Source organism: Sus scrofa, chromosome 1, assembly GCF_000003025.6.
Source record: "Sus scrofa isolate TJ Tabasco breed Duroc chromosome 1, Sscrofa11.1, whole genome shotgun sequence".
Classification (NCBI taxonomy): Eukaryota; Metazoa; Chordata; class Mammalia; order Artiodactyla; family Suidae; genus Sus; species Sus scrofa.
Genome location: NC_010443.5, coordinates 99,080,693 through 99,104,400, shown reverse-complemented (window position 1 = coordinate 99,104,400; position 23,708 = coordinate 99,080,693). Strand labels below are relative to the sequence as shown.

Sequence of the window (23,708 nt, the reverse complement as noted above, 5' to 3'; positions counted from 1 at the left end):
CTCTTAATCTGTGGCTTAGATTAAAAATCGGTCCAACCTCTTTGGAGAGAGATTTCATAATGGCCAGTCCATTTGGAGAATACATATACTATAACCCAAAGATTTAACATGCCCCAAAGGAGCCCTCACACACATACACAAGGAAAGTGTCCCAGGATGTTCATTCACCTCAGCACTACTTGTGACTACAAAAAAAAAAAAAAAAAAAAAAATACACCAACTTAAACCTTCAGCAGAACAATGGTGAAACTATTGTTTGTACAAGGAGGGGTTAAATGTGAATGGTCTAGATCTGTACGTATTGGCTAAATACCATAAACAATGTTGAATGAAAAAAAAAAAAGGAATCTTTTCTTTAAGGCCACACCTGTGGCATGTGGAATTCCTAGGCTAGGAGTCATATCAGAGCTGCAGCTGCCAGTCTACGCCACAGCCACAGCTGTGCTGTATCCGAGCCACATCTTTGAGCTTGTGGCAATGCCAGATCCTTCACCCACTGAGCAAGGCCAGGGATCAAACTCCCATCCTCACGGATACTCTGTCAGGTTCTTAACCTACTGAACCACGATGGGAACTCCGAAAAGCAACTTTTAAAGGGATATGTCCACTCGGACACTTCAGAAGTGTCGTGCCGTAAAAGAACAGAGACCACTCCAACACAGGAAAAAACAAATTAGGAGTCTTTATTACTGGCCAGGGCCACACACTGCCTTAAAGTGGCTTGAGCGTGAAGCCCCGAACAAAGAAACGGACCACATTTATAAAGGCAAACTTACATCCAGGTTGGGAGGGGGTGCGCATGCATAAGCAGGGGTGCAAAAGCGAAGCGGCGATCAAATTACTTCAAATCTTAACTAGGAATAGTGTTTAGGTTAACAATAATGATTTATAGTAAGGGCCATATTTTCCGACTTTCAAGCAGGCATCTTCTGCTGGCGCCAAAGAGGTAATTAGATGGGTAACCTTGTGGCAATTGCAGTCCCCCTTATCAGCTAACTTTGTTCTTCTAAGGAAGGGGGCTGCGGCCAGAAACTCAGATGCCGGTTGATTACATTACACGGGCGCTGTGAAATGTTAACAAGGCCCAGGCAAATGTCCTTCAGAAGCATCCAAAACAATTCTATAAGTTATCCATGGGTACAAACAGAAGTTTCTATACGTTGTCATGGGTATAAAACTCATGAAGAGGGAGACACACTAATATTAGTTAATGTTGGAAGACTAGTGCATCTGGTTTTGAAAGGGGAGAATCGGGGAAGGGCACTAAGAGGCTTCAAGACTATCTGCAATGTTTTACCTTTTAGAATATCTGAAACCTACATGAGAAACGGGTCACATTAGTTACTTCTTAGGGGTTTATCAGATTTGAAATATTTTACAAAAATGATCCTCTTTCTGCTACAGCACATAGGTACAAGCTGCACTTCCAAGCACCAAGAGAAAGAAAAAAGACACAATTATCTAGATCAGAAACTTGGGGCTAACAGCTTCCCTCAGCTGGCACCCTTCCCCCACACACTCCAATGGATCCTAGTCCATAATCACTCAGACAAGCCACTCAAGCATCCACTCTCCACATGGCCAAGCTGTGTCACAGGTATTGGATGGAAACTGGACACATGAAGAACTGCAATGGAGGAGTTCCCGTTGTGTAAGAACCCAACACACTGTCTATGACGATGTGAGTTTGGTCCCTGGCCTCACTCAGTGGGTTAAGGATTCCAGCGTTGCCACAAGCTGTTCCTGTCAGGAACTTCCCTATGCCACAGGTGTGGCCTTAAAAAAAAAAGTCACTTTTTTTCCATTCAAACTTCTTTATGAGATTTAGGTTGCAGATGCATAGGCCAGCAGTCACAGCTCTGATTCAATGCCTAGCCTGGGAACTTCCATATGCTGCAGGTGTAGCTCTTAAAAAAAAAAAAAAAAAAAAAATCCCTGTCCAGGATAAGGCCTTCTTCCTCCAGGCCAGCACAGGGCTTAACAAGTGAAACCAGGGCTGGGCTCTATCCCCCACTTGCCCTCTCAACTGAGGGTCTGCAATCAGAACACAAGCTGCACGACAGTTGACAGAGGGCTTGATCTGGAATTCACTTTTCCTTGCAAAGGGTTTGAGGTTTTGCCCATGTGCTCTGGATACGGAAAGACGGAAGATGTGCTCAGCAAAGGAAAGGACGCTACTGACCATCAACCCAGGATAGAAAGGGTGATGAGACACTTACTTCCGCTGGGTTTCTCCGGACTTGACCCGGATGCGCCTGATATTCAGCTCGCGCTCAGAGCTGCGGGGTTGAGACAGATAGCTGCGGAGCTCCTTCCACAGGCTGAACCAGGACTGAGATGTCCCCTCCCAGGTGAGTTTGATCTTCAGGAGGTCTCCCAAGTCCTCCTCGGTATAGACCAGGAAGGTGTTGGTGGCATTCAGCCCGATCTGCTCCACACTGCCAAGAGAAAGGGAAGTTGGTCTCAGTCCCCTGCCACCTGGAAAACTTGGGCACCATGCACAATGACACAGTGGCAGCACCTGTCCCACATGGACTGGAGACAAATGCAAGAGGTTTTCCCTCCCTTTTCTGCCCTCCACATCACACCAGTAGGACCAGGATAGAAGCTCAGCTGTGCTCCACATAGACAGAGAGATAACATTGCCCACAGCAATCCAGCTTCTTATCCAAGGCATTCCTTGAAAAAGAATGGATATGCCTATAACTGAATCACTTTGTTATACAGGAGAGGTTAACATAACATTGTAAATCAACTATAGGCCAATAAAAATTTTTTAAATGAGAAAAAAAGGCTGGAGTTCCCAACGTGGCTCAGCAGAAATGAATCTGACTAGCACCCATGAGGATACAGGTTCAATCCCTGGCCTCGCTCAGTGGGTTAAGGATCTGGCATTACCATGAGCTGTGCTGTAGATCACAGATGCAGCTTGGATCCTGCGTTACTGTGGCTATGGTGTAGGCCAACAGCTACAGCTCTGATTCAACCCCTAGCCTGGAAACCTCCATATGCCACGGGCGTAGCCCTAAAAAAGACAAGCAAACCAAATAAAAAGAATGAAAGACAAAAGGCCATCGCTGGGAGTTCCCTTTGTGGCTCAGTAGGATAAGAATCCGACTAGTATCCATGAGGATGCAGATTTGATCCCTGGCCTCACTCAGTGGGTTAAGGATCTGGCATTGCCGAGAGCTGTGGTATAGGTCGCAGGCACGGCTCAGATATGGCACTGCTGTAGCTATAGCTTAGGCCAACAACTGCAGCTCCAATTCAATCCCTAGCCTGGGAACTTCCATATGCCACAGGTGCAGCCCTGAAAAGACACACAAAAAAGCCATTCCTGCCCATCTCCATTCAGGCTTCTTCCTGGGGGGACAGGACCAGGAAAGAATAGAAGTGAGAAAGCACAAAGAAGTCATATCCCCGCTCAACAGTATTCTCTTGTTCTCAGCCCACAGGCACCCATCTCCCTTGGAACCTGGGGAGATGTTCCTACTGCCTGCCCCTGTCACCTTGCACTTGGGGGAGCCTACCTCACCCCATCTGTGCATGAGTGTGTGGGTACAAGCCTGGTCCCCTCACTAGCCGCAGAGCCCCAGCAGCAGGTACCCTGATGATGTTACTCTGCAATCCAGCATTACTCAGCACAGTGCTGATGTGTGCAACAGATGTGTGCAGATGACTATGTGCCCCTCCCACAGATCATGAGAAACGGGCCAGGGATGAGGTTATCAAGTTGCAAGGTTCCCAAAGCCTCAGGAATCAGGCATTGACGGAAATGAAACAGCAGTTTCTGTACAGCCAATCCAGCAGATTCTCACACTACTGATTCACCCCCAAGAGCTTCCCTCCTGGAAATATTCTGAGTCAAGGGCTCCGTCCATGGAGAGTGTGAAGCAGGAGAGAGAAACCACCCAGCTCCACCCTGACACAAAGACTACACTCTCCTATACTTGTTTGCACACTCTTGCCCTCTACTCCTCTTCAAAGCAACTCATTCTCTGCCCTGAACCCAGACTGTGACTTACATTTCCAAAGGCAGAATCTGGGAGTCTGCATTGGTGCCGTAAAGGGTGACGTAGAAGGTGGGCTCGATTTCTCCCATGTTCTTATAACTGAAGACATGGATTTTCATCTGATAATGGTAAACTGCAGAGACAGTAGAACAAAGACATTTGTGAGCCTTGCTTGTCATCTTAGGCCCAAACTGACTCACCTAGAACAGTGAGTTTTTAGGGAGTGCCTTCCTTTTGGTCCAGCCCAATATCCAGCCTCCCTTTGATCTCATTCTGTCTGATGGCCCAAGAGGTCACTACAGTATAGAAGAAGGAGCCCTGAACCTGAGGTTTGGGGATTCTGACCTAGATACTTTCTAGCTCTATGACCTTAAATTTAAGGACCACAGTATTAATAACCTCTGGAGCCTCAACTTCCTCATACGTAAAATAACACCCACATTATCCATGATACCCTATGGTTTTAGAACATGTTATAAAAATGCAAGATATAATTTCGAGGCACTGTTGGTCCTATCTCAGGTTATTTTGATGTTCAAAAGAAAAAACAAATATGCGCTTTGAAAAGCTAAAGGCAAGATTGAAAATTAAGATATTGAAGCCAAGACATGGAAACAACCTAAATGTCCATCCACAGAGGAGTGGATCAAGAAGATGTGGTACATATACACAATGGAATATTACTCAGCCATTAAAAGGAAAGGAATGATGACATTTGCAGCAACATGGATGGACCTAGAAATTATCATGCTAAGTGAAGTCAGTCAGACAGTGAGACACCAACACCAAATACTATCATTTACATGTGGAATCTAAAAAAAGGACACAGTGAACTTCTTTGCAGAACAGATACTGACTCACAGACTTTGAAAAACTTACAGTTTCCAAATGAGACAGTTGGGGGATAAGGGGATGACCTGGGGGTTTGGGATGAAAATGCTGTAAAATTGGGTTGTGATGATTGGTGTACAACTATAAATGTAATAAAATGCATTGAGTAATAAAAAAGAAAGAAAATTAAGATATTGATATTGTGATCATAGGGTGATGATTCACATCGCAAAAGGAATCCCCATCATTTTTTTCTTCTGACCATACCCATGGCATGCAGAAATTCCTGGACCAGGTATGGAGCCTACACCAGAGCAGCGGCCCAAGCCGCAGCAGTGACAATGCCATATCCCTAACCACTAGGCCGCCAGGGAACTCCCTCCCATCATTTATTTTTAAAGATTAACTTCCCTAGGGCATAACATAATCTGATCTGCAATGATTTGATTTAACTGTGGGATATGCCCTGTTGGACAATGTGGTATTTAGAAGGAGGAAAAAGGCAAAGGTCTTTCCTGAGGGCAATGAGGGCAGGGACTGAGGTTACCTTTGAAAGGCATGCCCGCCCGGGTTTTCAGGTACATTTTGCTGTTCCTCTTATTCCTTGTTCTCTTGGCATTGTAGCCAATACTATTACAACGGTTCTTCCGGCAACTGAGACAGATCCCCTTTTTGAAGCGGTTAGAGTCCGTGCACTGGAACGCGAAGCTTGGCTTGTCCTGATTCACCAGGGAATCAACAAAGAGATGCACTGCCCGCTCATGCTCACACTTCATCACCTCTGTGATTGCTGCAGGGGAGGCGGAGTTGGAGATGGTTAGGATGAGCTGCTTCTTGGGGTCCACCCACATGATCAGTAAGCCCTGTACATAATTCATCTGTAACATGCACTTCTTTTTTTTTTTGGCCACCCCATGACACATGGAGTTACCAGGCCAGGGATCAGGTCCAAGCTGCAGTTTTGACCTAAGCCAGCTGTGGCAATGCCAGATCCCTAACCCACTGTGCTGGGCCAGGGATCTAACCTGTGACCCAGTGCTCCCCAGACACTGCTGAGCCCATTGTGCCACAGAGGTCAGAGCAATGAGCACTTTTCATGTTACCGTTAGTATGCTTGTTTGTGTTGTTATTAATACACGTCTCGTGATGTGCTCTTGTTAGAATTGAAGGCCACAGGGTTCCCACTGTGGCGCCTCAGAAACAAATCCTACTAGCATCCATGAGGATGTGGGTTCGGTCCCTGGACTCGCTCAGTGGGTCAGGGATCCAGCATTGCCATGAGCTGCAGTGTAAGTCGCAGAGGCAGCTTGGAACCCAAGTTCCTGTGGTAGTAGCGCAGGCCGGCAGCTGTGGCTCCAATTCAACCCCTAGCCTGAGAACTTTCATATATTGCGAGTGTGGCCTTAAAAGCAAAAAAAAAAAAAAAAAAAAAAAAAAAAAAGAACTGAAGGACAGTCCTGCTACCAAACTGCCTGCCCTCCAGGTGGGAAGACAGCACTAATATGCACACAATAATTGAGAGCAAGAGAATGCACAAGACAAGCACTAAACAGGGTGATAGAGATCAGTTGTGTGTAAGAGTCACTACACAATTGCGTTATGCAGTCATGAAATGCTGGAAATGGATCAGACACTAAACACCATCTAGGCCAAGGCTCAGCAAGCTATAGCTTGCAGGCTGGCCCCATTTTTCTACAGCTTTATTGGACCACAGCCACACTCATTCATTTACTATTGTCTCCAGTTGCCTCTGTGCTAGGGCCATATGGTTTGCAAAGCCTAAAATACTGATTAGCTGACTCTAAGAAAATGTTTGTCAACCTCATTCTAGTCCAGTCCTTTCCATGATAGATTATAACCCAAATGTCCTTGTAGGTGAAGTTATTTTCTCTGCATCCTACAGTCAGTTAGTTGCAGTTAGGAGCATCTTTTGGATTTTTTTGATTCATAGTACATCATTATTTCTTGCAACCAGAGACTAAAGCAATAGTGCCAGTAAATCCTTGGACCTTAAGAAAAATTTGGCAAAGCCCCCCTACCACCTCCTCACTAACACTTAACATTTCAGCTTTAAGAAATGCCATCATCTAAGGGCTAAGCTTCCAATGTCACGGACCCTCAAGCCCTGCAAGGTTCCATGGATATCAGCACATTGGAAGAGGGCAACTTAGGACTGAAGGACAAAGTGGAACATCCAAAGAGCAGAGCATCAGAGTGGAGAGAGCCTAGGAGCCAAGACTTAGAAAACCTGCCACGATGCAAGGCAGTGAGCAAAAGACATCCAGCCCATCAGTTTCAGCAGCAAATTCAGTTCAGCCCAAGGTTGATGCAAATAGGCTTGGACCTTCAGAAAGATAGACTTTAAGTGAATGGAGCAAGCATCTTGACTTTACTTCTTTAAAAGTGTTATAAAAACTAAATTATAGTATATCCATGCTAAACAGTATTGTACAACCTTTAAAAAGAATAACTGAAGGGAGTTCCCACTGTGGCACAATGGGACCAGTAGTGTCTGGAGTATTGGGACACAGGCTCAAACCTCAGCCCAGCACAATGGGTTTAGGATCCAGCGTTGCCGAAGCTGTGGGGTAAGTCACAGCTGCAGCTCGAATCTGGCCCAGGAACTCCCATATGCCACAGGGTGGCCAAAAAAAAAAAGACTAACTTAGGTAGATCTATGAACTCTGATGTCTAAGAATGTCCATAATACGTTATAATATGTTTGGACTGAAAAAGTTGCAGAACAATGTGACTTTGAAAAATATCACACACACACACAAATGAATTTGCAAAACAAAAAGACAGGACGGATACACACAAAATGTTCGTGTAAGCTACCTCCAGCGTGAAGGTAGAAGTGGGCATGGGACGTGAGGGGACATTTTTGCTTTTTAATTTATGCAATTCTACAACGCTTGCCCCCAACAAACATGTATTCCTTTTACCATAAAAAGAAGTTAGTCAATAATAATTGTGACCTCAAAGCATAAGAAAGCAGAGTGGAGACCATGGGAAGGCTGTTAATGGGCTTGCAGGAAGGGGCACTGGAGCATAAACAGTGTTGGAGGGCCACTGTGGCGAAAGTGGGAATGATTTCATCGGGATGTCCTCGGTACCAGGCGCTAACAGCTCTGGTTGATTTAGGAAGAGATGTAATAATTGAGCCAAAACAAAAAATAAGGAACTCACTTCCATATGCAATTGACCCCAAGATGTCGTTGAGTCCACAGCCCGGCTGGAAGTCGCCCCCATTGGGGTAGATGTCGATGTGACCCACAGGCATCTGAATCCCGATGCTCAAGCCAAAGGAGCGCGTGTAGGTGTGCAGGACGTCCACAAAGTCCGCGTCATCAGGGGACAGCCTCTTGTGGATGTCCACCCCTTCAAACATGGGCCCAGCAGGATCCAGACCTACAGCAGGAGGGGGAGCCAAGACGAGCTGTGTCAGGTGCGCCGAGCCCTGACGGAAAGCTCAGTGCGCACCTGGGACAGAATGCAACTGTCCCCCACCCGTGAATCCTAACGCAGAGGAACTTAAGCTTTCTTCTGAAGCCTTCACCGGTCCTGGCAACTCAGCTGACTTTGTAAACTGGTCACCAGGTTCAACCAATACACGGATCCAAGGAACCACACACTGTCAGAAGTGGAGCAGTTCTAGAAAGAACTCGGGCTGGCTGAAACCAAGCCATTCAACCCACCTATTCTGCCACTGAGAGCCTGCCGTGCAGCCTTGATTTTAGCAGAATTTCAACAGGATAACTAAGCTACCTGCATCTTCTGCAGGGAAGACTCAGTCTCCTCAAACTGAGCTATTTGTATTGTCCAAATACAAATTATTCTTCCCCTTCATTTAGTGATGAATTGGGTCCAGAGGTGGAATGGTGAGAGAGGGGTACCCCAGACACTCTGAGCATCCATATTCCAGGCCTCCAGAATTCCTCTCTTTTGCAGCCACAAGGAGTAAACCTTTGTGCCTGAGAACTTTCTGTACTGGCCAGGCAAGCAGCACCACAGAGAACACTGGTTCTTGCATTTGAAACACAGGAAGATCTCTTACAAATTCAGATTCCACTGGGTAGCTATGAAAAACTGTGGAAGGACATGCTAGCCCCAGGTGACCTGTGGGTATGTGTGCTGGGGGAGGGGGCAGGGCAGGGAAGTGGGAAGATAGTGGCAACTATAAGAGGCACTTTCACCACCTTTTAGGTTGGGCACCACGTGAAGCCATTCAAAAAGGAGTTGGCAAAGCATAAAATGCAAATTCTCTAGGACCCAAGAGATTCTGATGGCAGGTGTGGAGGCCAGAAAGATAGGTTTATTCCCCAGGTGATCCTAAAAACAGGCGGTCTGTGGACCATATTTTGAAAAACTTCTCCAGGCTTCAATATCATCTAGAAAATGGAAACTGAATGTCTTAATTCACAAAGTTCATATGTGAGATATGAATGGAGTAAGTGCTTATCAATGTAAACACTCGCTACCATCACCAAGCTACCAAGTAATTATGGGAGCCAGTTTCATCTCAACCTAGAAGCTCGTTGTTTGCTCTACAGGCACAGAGAGAGGATGCAGAGAGAGTTAAGAAAAGGTTACTTGCAGCAGAGGATGGAGATTGGCTTAGTCTAGAACAGTGGTTCTCCACTGGAAGGAATGTTTCTCCCCCAGGGTGGGGGAGCATTTGGCAATATCCAAAGATATTTTTGGTTGTCACCATTGAGGAAGACAGAGAGAAGACACTGATAGCATCTAGTGAGTAGAGGCCAGGGATGTGATAAACATCCTACAATCACAGGTCAGCTCCCACACAAGCATCATCTGGACCCAAATGTGAATAAATCCGAGGTTGAGAAATGCAGATCTAGAAACACCAAGGTAGGGAGGAAGTATGACCAAGAACGGAGTTGTGGAAAGCAAGAGATGGATAATAGAACCGTGTTCCCCAGACCCCAGGGCGATGGAACCAGGAAGTCATTTTAGGATAAACAAAAGCAAAGCTATTGTCCAGAGTGGACAGTAAACTGGAGGAACTCACTATTCATGAGAAGTGAGAGATTGAAACTCTAAATAGTTTCCAGGAGAAGTTTAGAAAAATGTATGAATGACAGAGGCAGAAAGGAAGCTCAGGTGGCCTGGGGGCTCATCTCTAGCCGGGGACCCAAAAGAGAGATGGCCTCCCAGAATAGCCCACGATGACCCTTTTTAGGGTCTGACCACAGAATTGACACAGGCAGCCTCTCTCTGCCTCTCACTATGTCCCCTGGAGAAAAAAAAAAAAAAGAAAGAAAGAAGAGGAACATTTTGCTTTGCAGCCAATAAGAGAGGGGCTCTTGTATTGCTGAACAAAAGTCTCCACCAGACGGTCAGTGCCATGGAAACCAAGCTGGGCTGGAGGAATGCAGGCAGCTGACGGGGCTTCTCCAAAGGCTGGCTGGCAGGCAGGCTGAGCCTTCACCTCCCCAGACTGACCCTGCCTGACACATAGCCAGGGCCCATGGACTCTGGGGAAAAGTTGCACAATTCATTTTTTAACTATGAATGGGAAGGCTGCCCTCCAAAAAAAGAGAAGATGGAGGATGACCAATTCTTCCAAACTCCTCCAAAGGTGTTCTGTCCAGCAAATGGAACAGCGCATGCACACACATGTGTGCACATACATACACTCTTATGAACACGCATACACACAGGAAATCCTCTGCCTTCCGGCCTGGCAGGACAGAGCCTGCTGCCCTGCAAGGTACTTCACCTATCCTGGCAGGAGAGCAGCAGCATGGCGCAGCATGGAGGTGCAGACTCTGGAATCCCATCGCCTGGGTTTGAATCCCAGCTCTGCCACTCAGGGTGTGAGACACTGAGCCCCTTGTTTACTCACTGTGTAAATAAGTCCTAGTCTCCCCACCTTTAAGGGAAGCCCCAAGGACCCCTGTGCCCAGAGATGGCATAAAGTACCTGTCATACATTGGGTATTTGACATTAGGTAGCCCACAGCCTGCCAAGAGAGCACATTTAGTTCCTCTTTTTTTTTTTTCTTTTTTTGCCACCCTGAAGCATATGGAGTTCCTGGGCCAGTGAACAGATCTGAGCCTCAAACTTCGGCAATGCCAGATCCTTAATCCACTGTGCCTGGCTGGGGATCAAACCTGCATCCCAGTGCTCCCGAGATGCCACTGATCCCATTGCACCACAGCGGAAATTCCAGTTCCTATTTCTTGAATGAATGAACACATCTGCTTGCTTATTTGTTTATAACTAACAAGACACAAGTTCAACTAGAAATACATGACCTCCTCCTCACTACATCATGGAATTCCCTCAGAAGCCTTCAAGGGTAAAATTCTAATAGACCCCAGTCCACAGGTCTCTGATCCAAGCAAGACTGGGGTTCAGGTATCCCCTGCAGGCCCAGACTAAGAACCTGCTGCTCCTACGCACAGCAGCCTCAGGACCCCACACAAACTGCAGTCTCTGGTCCTCTTACCAGTCAGGACCACCAGGTTCCCAGACCCATGGGAAGTCTGAGGGGAGAGGAAAGGGTACAGGCCTCCCCCATCAGACATGCACAGCAGCATGTGTCAGGTCAGCCAAATACCCTCTGAGGTGCTGCCTGGCAACTGGACAGAGGCCACTGCTTCCTGTCACATTCACCCTGGGCCCCCGATCCACAGAGAAAGGCCACAGAGAAGGGGCTGTGCTCGGACATGCCAGCCGATGCTCATGCAGACAGCACAGAGCACTGATTAGCATTCTGCCCTTGAAGCCTGCATCTCAGCAGTTCCCACCCAGACAGGCAGGAGGAAAGAACTGGAACCCTCCTACTAGCCCCATCTCATTTCAGACTTAGACATAGGGTCAGGGAGGATCTGCAGCTTGTCCTTGTTGCCAAGGACACTCTGGCTCAGCACTTTGGTGGGGGCCTCGTGTGTGCTGCAGTGTGCGCACAGCTGCCTGGGATCTGCAACATCAAGCCTCTCTCGTTGTGGGTTAGGAGGAGGCATCCAGACAATAGAACCCAGAGGGGCTTGAGGCCAAAAGGCTTTGCTGCGGCAGTGGGTTAATGAGCAGTCACGTGGGTTAATGAGCAGTCACATGTGGCCACACAAACACTGCCCTAAGACACTTCAGGACTCTTTGTTTTGATAATCAAAAGTAAAGCTCTCAAAAAAGAATGTATATAAACGTGTAACTCGGTCACTTTGATGTATAGCAGAAATGGACAGAACATGGTAAATCTGCTATAATAAAAAAAGTTTTTAAAACTTTATTAAAGAAAAGCAGTAATATAATGATTTCTACCTCCTTCAGACATCTGTGTTTTAATGCATGTTTTAGATAATGTGTATTTCTGAAATGGATGTGATTTTTAGGTGACATTATAGTTATCATACACCATGTCACTTACTCATGAGTGATAAGTTCGATCATTCATTATGCTTATTTTTGTAAAATTTTTATTTAAAATAATTTTTTTTTGTTTTGTTTTGTTTTGTTTTTTTGCCTTTTCTAGGGCCCTCCCGCGGCATATAGGAGGTTCCCAGGCTAGGGGTCTAATTGGAGCTGTAGCCGCCGGCCTACACCACAGCCACAGCAACGTGGGATCCGAGCCGCATCTGTGACCTACACCACAGCTCACCGCAACACTGAATCCTTAACCCACTGAGTGAGGCCAGGGATTGAACCTGAAACCTCATGGTTCCTAGTCAGACTTGTTAACCATTGAGCTACAGTGAGAACTCCAAAAATAAAATTTTTTTTTTTTGTCTTTTTTGTTGTTGTTGTTGTTGTTGTTGTTGTTGCTATTTCTTGGGCCGCTCCCGCAGCATATGGAGGTTCCCAGGCTAGGGGTTGAATCAGAGCTGTAGCCACCGGCCTAAGCCAGAGCCACAGCAACGCGGGATCCGAGCCGCGTCTGCAACCTACACCACAGCTCACAGCAACGCCGGATCGTTAACCCACTGAGCAAGGGCAGGGACCGAACCCGCAACCTCATGGTTCCTAGTCGGATTCGTTAACCACTGCACCACGACGGGAACTCCAAATTTTTTAATTTAAAAAAAGGAAAGCTCTCAAGCTATGCTGAATCAAACAGTTGGATCCAAAGGAGAGTGAGAGAGAGAGAGAGAGAGAGAGTGTGTGTGTGTGTGTGTGTGTGTGTGTGTGTGTGCTCATTAGACTTAAGTCCAGGGATAATGATTGGAAAAGGGCTACTAAAACCTCACAAATGTATATATATTTTTATCTTTTTATCTTCCCCAGGCTAGGGATGGAACTTGCATCACAGCAGCAACCCGAGCCACTTCAGTGACAATGTCAGATCCTTAACCCGCTGAGCCACATGAGAACTCCCTGTGTATATCTTTAAAATCTATCCCTTTAGCTTGTTGCTGAAATCTGAAACTCAGTCATTCTTTAGCTAATGACTCCCTTCTACCGGAGCCCTGTTTCAAAATGAAAACATTGCCAGGAAAGAAACCATTGCCTCTTTCCTTTGGGGTGACCAGATGGGCCCTTAATATGTTGGAGGTGAGGGAGAAGCTCAGCAGGGAGACAAATAAAAGAGTGCTGGCAGGAGAACCAAAGTTCAGGGCAACAAATCTGCCACCAATTTCCTACTGGAAGAAGCCTGTGCATGCGTCTGAAGGGGCCCCACAATGGAAAAGAGAATCCTTCCCGCTTTTCACAATCATTAAATGACGTAATGATTTAAATCAAACTCTCATATCAAAAATTCAATAAGGTGGAAAACTCCATTGTCCATTGACAACCCAGGTACCAATATCAGAAAGGTCTCTTTAATGACAATTTTATCCCCCCCATTCTAAATCAGTAATTATCTGTGTATATGTACAACTGGGTCACTTTGTTGTACAGCGGAAATTATCACAGCCTTATAAATTAACTATATACTTCAATAAAACTTTTTTTTAAAATCTAAAATTAAAAAATAAAATAAACAGGTAATTATTGCTAATTAATATGCCAACTAAACACTGGAAAGAGGGTGTTGGTAGATGAAAACCAGAGGCAGAAATCAAACTGTAATCCATCACGCATTCCTTTCCCTTGAGGTCCTGGCCCATCACAGGCAGGGACTGGAGGTGAGCGCCAGAAGCCTGCAGGCCAGGATCCACCCCAGTTCCACCCTTGAGTCTTAGCTGTTTGCCCCTGGGTGTTTCCCCACCTGCTGGACTAGACCAGTGCTCCCTGGTGCTCTGGGACCCTGAGATCCCCCCAGAGTAGGGGAAGGCCAAACAGCAGAGCTAACAATACCTGCAAACACTCAGACTTGACCAGAACACCCCATGTTTCATGTACTGGGGTCCTGCACAAGTTCAATGTGAAAAAAAGGGCTCCATGATGAAAAAGAACATTTGAAAAGCCTTGGACTAGATGTTCTGTGGAGTTCTTCCAAAGCTGACCCGCTCTGTCTCCCTTATGCTGCCCCTCTGGGATCCCTCTGGTTCTGGAAAGCCCGGGGACTGGAGCACAGAGGGAGGCCATGGTCCTGTGAGTGGAGGCAGCAGACTTACCCGTGATTCTGCCCACCATGCCTTTCACGAAGTTGCCAGCGTACCCAGCCACGTGAGCGCCCAGGCTGTAGCCGATCAAGTGCACATTCCCGAGAGAAAAATCCTCCTTCCCCTGCTGGAAGTCACAGACATGTACGAGTTAGGAGTATGGTCCTGAGCCCATAGGGGAGCCAACAATTCAAGAAGTCCATCACGTCGGGAAGGATACGCGGGAGCTGGGACAGAGACTTGCCGGGGCATGGCTGGCATTGCTAGCAGGGCAACGCGGATGGGACGTAGCCAGGTGAGCAGAGGTGAAAAAGACTTGATGGCATTTCAAATGCCAAGTGCTGGGGACAAGGTAGAGGTTGTGACCAGGAACTACATAGCAGAACTTTCTGGTTTTTTTCTGGCCATACCCAAGGCAGAGAGGGGAGGTGTGGCAGCGTGGAGGTCAAAGCCACTGGACTCACCAGAGAATAAATGCCAGCCACAGCTTGCAACAGCGTGCTCCCTGCCTGCCCGCTAGGCCCAGGTGCTGCCACCCTCCTTACCACAAGCCTGCTTGGGAGCCCTGAGTTGAAGCATTGGACCTTTATAGGGCACTTGGCAGTGAGGGTTGGGGTTGTAAGGAGTTGCAGATTTGACCCCATGGCTCAGGACCCAAGTTCAACAAAAACAACTTAGGCGGAGGACTAAGAAAACCAACGAGAATTCTGCCAGAATTCATCAGATTCCCTGGGCTTTTAAAAGGAAGTTCAGGGAATTCTCTGGTGGCTCAGTGGGTTGAGGATTTGGCAGTCACTGCTATCACTCTAGTTACTGATGTGGCTCGGGTTCGATCCCTGGCTGGAGAACTTCTGCACACTGAAGGCAAAAAAAGCTAAAATAAAATAAAAATAAAAGGAAAGTCATGCTGGAATTGCCCAGATAATCAGGTCACTTTGCCAGTGTACCCCTGCCTCTTATTAAGTCCACTGATCTCAGGCAAATCATTAACGTATAAAAAGTAAATTTAAGACCTCAAGGTCTGTTTTCCACAATTTTTTTTTCTTTTGGTCTTTTTGCCATTTCTTGGGCCCCTCCCGTGGCACATAGGAGGTTCCCAGGCTAGGGGTCTAATCAGAGCCTAGCTGCCAGCCTACGTCAGAGCCACAGCAACTCGGGATCCGAGCCGCGTCTGCGACCTACACCACAGCTCACGGCAACGCCAGATCATTAACCCACTGAGCAAGGGCAGGGATCGAACCCGCAACCTCATGGTTCCTAGTCGGATTCGTTAACCACTGAGCCAGGACAGGAACTCCCTCCACACGTATTTTATTAGAGGCATTAGGCTGCATTTGTTTGACCCAATCCTCCTCACATTCAGCTCAGCCACATTTCAGCAGCAAGAGCAGAGTTCAGTAGGTATTTAGGATTACAATCTGGGGAGTCCCCTTCACGGCTCAGCTGTAACGAACCGGACTAGTATCCATGAAGAAGCAGGTTCAATCCCTGGCTTTGCTCAGGACACTGCATTGCTCTGAACTGTGGTATAGGTCACAGACATGGCTCGGATCTGGCACTGTAATGGCTGTGAGCTTACAGCTCCAATTCGACCCCTAGCCTCGGAACTTCCATATGCCATGGGTGCAGCCCTAAAAAAGACCAAATTAAAAAAAAAAAAAAAAAAAAAAAAAAAAGCTGGTCCTGGCTCCAGGCCATTCCTAACCTGAGGGCATCAGCAAGTAATAGCCCAGAAGGCAAATTTTCTTCCCGCAAGTAAAGTAGCAGGAAAAATCCAGACATGTGTCAATAATTAGAAAGCTTTCTAAAAGTCTAAGCTTCCAAATATTCCAAGCAATACTTAATTCAGTTGAAAAATATTGACTCTCAATGATATTCTCAGACCCCTGAAGTTCACTGTAACAGTCTGACCTCTGTTTCTTAAGAGGGTTCAGGTTCAAAGTCAAGCTCATAAAAGGAGAGCATGATCCCGTTGATCCCGTTGATCCCGTTACCTGCAGCCAGTCGAGCATCCTTGCGACGCTGTGTCCCACTTTCCTCGTGTTATTGACCGCATCTACATAAAGCTGATGAGCCAGCGGGAGCCAGTCCACCACCACAACATTGGCTCCTTTCTCTCTTGTCTGCAGGGCTGACACGAGTTTGTACAGCCAATTTTCAAACATGCCACTCATCTGCAGAGAAAACGGGACCTTTTTTAAAATTCTCCTTCTGGGTTTCAGAAATCCTAATGGAAACTTCACTTTGGCTGCCCAGGCATCAAACACTTGCACATGATAGAGGCCAGCCACAAGCAAGATTACTACATAGATGTTTGACTGCCACTGCTTTTTTTTTTTTGGTTTTTAGGGCTGCACCTGAGGCATATGGAGGTTCCCAGGCTATGGGTCGAACTGGAGTCACAGCTGCCAGCCTACGCCACAGCCACAACAGCACAGGATCAGAGGCTTGTCTGCGACCTACACCACAGTTCATGGCAATGCCAGATCCTCAACTCACTGAGTGAGGTCAGGAATCAAACCTGCAGCCTCATGGTTCCTAGTCAGATTCATTTCCACTGCTCCACAATGGAAACTCCTACCATTGCTTTGTACACCTCTGTTTTTTCCCTTCAAAACTTTCAGAGCTGGTATCCTCTGCTGCTGTCCCACTGACCAATAGGGCTACTATGAGATAAACATTGGTGGCGATGCTGGTCTGAGGTTAGCCTGAGTCCCTGTCACAGTCAGGGAAGTAAGTGGCCTGGTCCATCATTCAGAGGTAACTGAGAAGGGTTGCCCTGGAGAATTAGTTTCTCTCTCAGAGAGGCAGGGAGACGTTGTATTTTAGGGAAACACAGAGTTAACAAATGACCCCTTCCCACAACCCATCTCTGCCATCATTCTGCCATCAGATCTGTCCCTGGAATCCCAAATTAGAACTCGGAACACATTTTCCCACAGAAACAAAGTATAACTACTGACTAGGTCCAGTTGTAAACCCATCCACAAGTACATTATTAGATAAATAGATTTTCTGTGCCTGGCCTGGGAACCCGAATGCCATTTACAATCCTGCTTCTATGGGAAACTGCTGTTCCAAGTTCCGAAACAGATTACAAAAGAACTTTCTGGAATACAACCCATTTGTAAGTTGCAGGCAGTTTGTATTTACATTTTGACAGGGGGCCTTTAAAAGTTTCGAAAAATGCATGATTCTAATCATAGGCTGTGTGGTGAGGACGGGTGGACAGACTCTTAATCATCTCTTCAATTACATTAGGTAGGTGGGTGCCTACATACCACACAGCCCCACCCACCCCTGCCAGGCCTGACCCCAACAGTTGGTGATAGACCTAAAGACCCCAGAAGCATGTAACGGATATGAATTTCTCATCATTAAGAGGAGGAATGTCCCCTCCCAATTAGCCCAGGCAGAAACCTGCTCACTTAATAGTGCCATTTTCCTACAGACTGCCATTATATGAATGACTAAATCCCTTGCTGGTCCAAAGCTTCTGAGGCTGAGCATTAAAGCCTTTTTTTGTTGTCGAAGTTTGTCATGGGCTTTTCAATGTGAATTGCTCAGCTAGGGCACATAAAGACCCCAGTGCCTTTAAATGGAGCCATCTCTATGCAAACAGGAGGGCACCGTGCCAACCAGGGCCAGCCATCCCGGGCCAGGCATCCAGGCCAGCTGGCTCCTCACAGACTCTCCAAGCCAGTCAAGATGCTTCAGTTCAGCTCAGCTCTTATGGAGCGATGGCCCCCGCGAGGCAGTGGTTGACCAATGTAATTAAGTGTAATTAGAGGGCTCCTTAAGAGCCAATGGAGCTGAGCTGCTGCCCTCAGGAGAGCCACTTTCTGAAAGCCCGCTGTGTGCCAGCATTAAATACCACCCTGCTGGAGTCCAGACTGCCCCCTCCACGAAGTGCCCATTACATTCTTCACAGCTGTCTGAAATACAAGCAGCCCACAAGAAAAGAGGGAGAGAGAGAGAGGAATCTGGAAGCACCAGTATTCCTTTCAATTGACCAAAACAAAGGAAACCAGATCTTGTGCAAAGCCGTGGAACTCCCTCCCCTGGGCTCACCGTCCATCCATGAATGATGAAGAAGGTTTTGGCTGTTGCATTGAAGCCACAGTCTTCTAAGAGCTGGTTGTGGCCAAGGGAAAGGTAGCAGCCTTCATGCTCTGGGTCCTCAGAGGTTCGGAGGTTAAATCTCACAGGGGGGGTGGCAGCAGCTGGCACATCACTGGGTTTGTGGGGCTCATCTGGGAGGAAGAACAGCGCATCAGTGGTGAGAGATCCGGGGTCTAGTTCTAGTTCACTCTCCAGCAAATTACTTAAGCCTTCTGGGTTTCAGTTTTTACATCTGCTGAATGTTTCTTCCTCCCTTCCCAGAAGAGTTGCAAAGACGTTATAAGAGGGACGTTTCATCAATATTTAAGAGTGCTCAGAGTTCCCATTGTGGCTCAGAGGAAACAAATCCAACTAGTATCCACGAGGGTGCGGGTTTGATCCCTGCACTTGCTCAGTAGGTCAGGGATCTGACGCTGCTGTGAGCTGGGGTGTAGGTCGCAGATGCAGCTTGGACCCACATTGCTGCGGCTGTGGTGTAGCTGTAGCTCTGATTCGACCCCTAGCCTGGGAACTTCCATGAGCCATGGGCGCGGCACTAAAAAGAAAAAAAAAAAGTAACAGTACTAATTAGTCACTAGTAGCAATTACGGAGAATCTGAAAGAATGTCTCTCTTGCTTTTTTTTCTTTTTTCTTCCTTTTTATTTCTTGTTTTTCTTCCTTTATTTTTCTTTTCAGCCACCCTGAGGCATATGGAGTTTCCAGGCCAGGCATCAGATCTGAGCCACCGACACAACACTGGATCCTAAACCCACTGTGCCAGGCCTGGGATTGAACCTGTGTCCAAGCACTCCAGAGAGATGCCACTGATCCTGTTGCACCTCAGCAAGAACTCCTCTCTTGCTTTTCTTTCCTCTTCCCTATCCAAATAGGTCCTCCTTCTTTCCCTCAAGTTACTACTTTCAAAGTATGGATCCTCAATTCTTTTCCTCAAAGGTTTGGGCCAGTTTTGTTGTAGAATTTAGGAACTTTAAGGTATTAGAAAAGGATTATGGTATACATACCGTGTATTTTGTAACACCCCTAGCAGGGTCTGAGGTATTCCCCATTCATTAAACAGACAAATAATATTTCTGCAGGGAAATACAAGACAACTTGGACTCAATGGAAAAAAATTATAAAAACCCTCTTGTCAGTTGAGGTCAGTTTTTGTTGCCAAATGAGCAAGAATTCAGGTCATGTAAAGCTAGGTCTGCTTCCAAATAAATTACTAAACAAATTTTTCAATTTTGAAAGATTTCAGATTTTGGAATTGGAGGTAAGGAACTGTTGACCTATTATATAATGGACTTTCCTAGTGTTTCCACCTTGATTCCAGCACTTACTCCAAGACCTCAAGCATCCTCAGTGCTCCTGGCAGAACCAGACCTGGGCCAGACACTCTTCTCGTTTGTTAAGAAAATTACTGAAGCCGTGAAGAAACTCCTAAGAGCAGCAAAATTTCTCCTTCCAGATCCATTGTGTACATGCAGTGCTGTAAGGAGATGACCCTACTCCAAAACGCAGCCAATGCCCCTGATGGTCCCTATGGCCTTTTAACACTAGTTATACCGTCATCACCACACTATGTCAGAAGGTTTTAAAGGAACCCCTTTATCACTCTTCCAACCATCCAGGATCCCATCCCTTAATAACAGGCTAGGAAATTAGAAAAATCAAAGACCCCTGTTACCCAGAAATCAAGGGAAAAGTTACCAAATGACGATCCCAGGAGTTAAAAAAACAAATGGAGTCACGGAAAGAGAGACCAGAGTGGTGGAGAAGTTGGTGGTGAAGGGGACAAGGGGGAGGATAACAGATGTAAAAAGGATAAGGTTCCAGAAAATGCACCTCAATACACATGAGCAGAACCTTGTCATTAAAGTAAGGAACAAAAGCCCCAACTGGCAGAAATCTGAACCGTGGACACAACTGGTCAACGTCTCCCAATTTCCACCTAGAGAGCCACTCAGATCAGATGGGAAGTTTAAGGGAAAAAGGAAAGGGATTCTGCTGGCTTCCTGGCACCAACCTGGATAAACGCACATACTGAGATAAAAGGTTCACCTTAGTACCTGGATTTCTCCAACCTCACATTTCTCTAGCTCATTCCTACTACTACTTCTAGCCTGAGTCCTTCAGCCTCTGGATCTCATGACTTGTCAAGGCTCATTCTCTTACCTCCCTCAGTTGCTTCCCTCAGTGAGGGAAGCCTGGCCACAGATTAAAACCACACCACCTTCTCCCACCAGCCCCCTGTACCTTTCTCCTCTGCTTTATTTTTCTCTGTAACATTGAGCACTATTTATATACTTTAATTAGTTGACTGGCTGTCTTCCCACCCTGACATGTAAGCTCTGTGGAAGCAGAGATTTACACTTGTTCAGTTCACTGCTGTATCTCCTACTCATAGAAGCATACCTGACAAATAAATACTTTTTCTTTTTTCTTTCTTCCTTTTTTTTTTTTTTTTTTTTTTTTTTTTTGGCAGCACCCACAGCATGAGGAAGTTCCTGGGCCAGGGATCAAACGTGCACCACGGCAGTGACAACGCCCAATCCTTAACCCATTGGGCCACCAGGGAACTCCAATAAATATGTTTTTGAATGAATGAAATTGCCCCCCCCAAATACTCAGAATAGCGGAACACAGAAGCTGGAAGGAATGTTAGCATTTTGCAGGAGAGCTACCCTGTTCACCTGCACTAGAGTTAAGAACATGTGAAGTGCAGCAAGTTTTTTTTCATTCATTCAAATTAAATCCCCCCAAACACACACGCACATAAGCTGACATGGATCAACATCATTTGACCCAACCTCAGCAGAAAAGTAGACGATGAAATAACGGGGTATGGTTCAGGGATTCCCCCACTCTCCTCTGCTTAACTACTTGGTACTCCCGCTGAGTGACCTACACTCACTCCTCCAGGGTAGGCTTCCTTCAATAGAAAAGACTGTCATGTAGAACTCTGAAGAAAAGCTGGCAGCTAGGAAAAGAAGTAGAAAGAGGAAGAGCAAGGGCTAGAAAGAGCGTTGGGGGAAGGCTAGCACCCTGGGGAAGAAGCCCAGCAGCTTCTCTGCACAAATTACTCACCAAATGCTCCCGGTAAGCATTCATCAAACCAGAGCCAGCTACCCTAATACCTTACCTTTCAAAACACCTATGCTGAGATTTAGAAGGAGGGGCAACAGATGACAGCGCTCTTTCTAACAGCCTTCTGACCCCGAAAAACCCCAGGTTCAAAGAGAAGGACAAGGTGAAATAGCTGCTGGCAGCCAACTCTGCTGACTGGACAGCACCGATAAGGGAACCACATAACGGCAAGGGGGTGGGGCGAGAGTGAGCGCTGGAGAGCGCACCCACCAGCCTGTGGCCTTTTGGATGCCCGGCTGGGGATGCCCTGGTCAGAGGTGCTGAGGAACAAGTGAACTGCAAGACCAATTAGGAAGAGCAAATGGACAGTGCAGGAGGAAAGGAAGAAGGATGGCACAGGATGGAGGAAAGACTGAAGAAGGGTGGGCGAGACAGAGGGGACTTGGCGCAGGAAAGAAGTTTTTGGGGTGGTAATAAAAATAAGTGCACGTTACCTTGCAACCTTCCCTCTGGACCAGGGAGTGCGGGGCCTTCCGCCGCAAAACAGCAATAGAAACTCCAGAGGCAGAGCAGAGGAACTGAGTTTCGCATCCTTCCCCACAGCACCCCCTTCCCCAAAATGAGACTTTTAAAAAGATAAAAAAACAAACCAAACAAACAAACAAAAAGAAAAAAACCACCTCTCGAAGTTTCCAGCAGTCCGAGCCCTTAAGACCCTAAGTGGGATCAGACAGTGGTGGCCTTAGACAGCTGAAGGTGGAGAAGGTGAAAAATGAAAACTTGGCTAAACTGAGCAGCGGGGTGGTGGAGTGAGTGTGAAAGGGCTTGAACCAGAACCAGATCTGCCCTTCCCTGTGCCTCCCGCCCGGGAAGCCTGGGCTTGCCACTGTCACACCGCGCGAGCTGCCACCGCGCGAGCTGCCCGGCGAGGTAGTTTTTTAAAGTATTGGAGTCATCTGACCCATCGCCAGATGGTGATTTGCATAATTTATTCCCGTCCCTGGACTCTGATTGGTCACACCTTCGCTGACGTCCGAACCAAAGACTCCCCAAAGTTTGAATGAAAGCGCCACACACCCACCGCGTGGACTCTCCGCACGCGCTGCCTTGCTTTCTCCCCCGGCAACTCCGCCAGCAGCCGGGCTCCTGCCACCACACTTTTTCCTGGTGTCCACTCCCGGACCCTAGATTCTCCCCTCGACCCTGCTGCCCAAGGGGGATCATTACCCCAAACCGCTGCTCCCGCCGCGCTCGCGATTCCTGGAGAAGGAAGGTTATCCTCTCCCAGGCGCAAAGCCAACCCCGCGCCGGAACTGATCTCTCCTCGCCCAGGGCCAAGGGTCCAGATGGACGAAAGCCACCTGGTCCCCCTGTGGTCCTTCTTTTTTCCCTTTCCTCCTGCCTTCCTGCTCTGCGAGGCCCACGACAGGTGCAGACGTCGTGATCGGACAATAACTAGGCAGAGCTGAGTTGCTATGGGCTGTGGTCTGGGCATCAGGATCGCTCAGATCCTTCTCGGTCAGTCCTCGCTCCGCCACTAGCTGCAACTAGTGACTAGCCGTCCAACTTCTCCAAGACCATTCCTTCCTTCCCAGAACGCGGATGGTAACAGTTCCTGCCGCTTAGGAATTTGGGGAAAAATTAAAAGACCTACTCTGGGACAGCGCTTAGTGCTGCGCCTGCCACGTGGTAAGCGCTCTCTTACCTGGGGGTGCAGGACTAGAGGGATGCCGGGGACATTCCTCAAAGGAATAGTGAGCCAAGCGTGGGGGTCTCAGACCGGTAACCAGCGCCAAGTGTCGACCTATTGAGTGGAATTAAGCAGCAGCGTCTTCTCCCTCCTCTTTTTTTTTCCTCCTCTCCTTCCTGTAATGATACGCGCGTCCCTGCTCCTGCCCCCTAGTGCTGGCTCCAACTCCGCCCGAGGGACCCCGAGACCGAGGGCTGCGAGCCGGATTCAGCACCTGACGCAGGGGAGCCTGGATTGAGCCCGGGGCGCTTGCCAGTCTTCCGCTGGGACCACTTGGGGGCGGTTGCGTCTCAACAGCCCTCGGGGAATGCCGAGGGGATGGGAGAGGTTGAAAGCGCCAAGGACTCCTGCCTGGTTCTCGCTAGACCTGGTTCTGCAAGACTGCACCTTCGACCGCAAGTAACCCCGCG

General features: G+C 47.4%; 1 protein-coding gene across 3 annotated transcripts in view; it reads right to left on the bottom strand.

The window, feature by feature from the left end:
• LIPG (lipase G, endothelial type) overlaps positions 1-22,461 on the bottom strand; it is a 28,732-nt gene extending 6,271 nt beyond the window's left edge. Inside the window, 8 exon segments of one of the 3 annotated variants that reach the window (NM_001243029.1) lie at positions 2,220-2,438; positions 4,026-4,146; positions 5,392-5,634; positions 8,034-8,255; positions 14,369-14,483; positions 16,351-16,530; positions 18,428-18,609; positions 22,043-22,461. In NM_001243029.1, the coding sequence (NP_001229958.1) occupies positions 2,220-2,438; positions 4,026-4,146; positions 5,392-5,634; positions 8,034-8,255; positions 14,369-14,483; positions 16,351-16,530; positions 18,428-18,609; positions 22,043-22,139 (1,379 nt within the window). In that variant the 5' untranslated portion in view covers positions 22,140-22,461. 3 annotated transcript variants of the gene reach the window in all.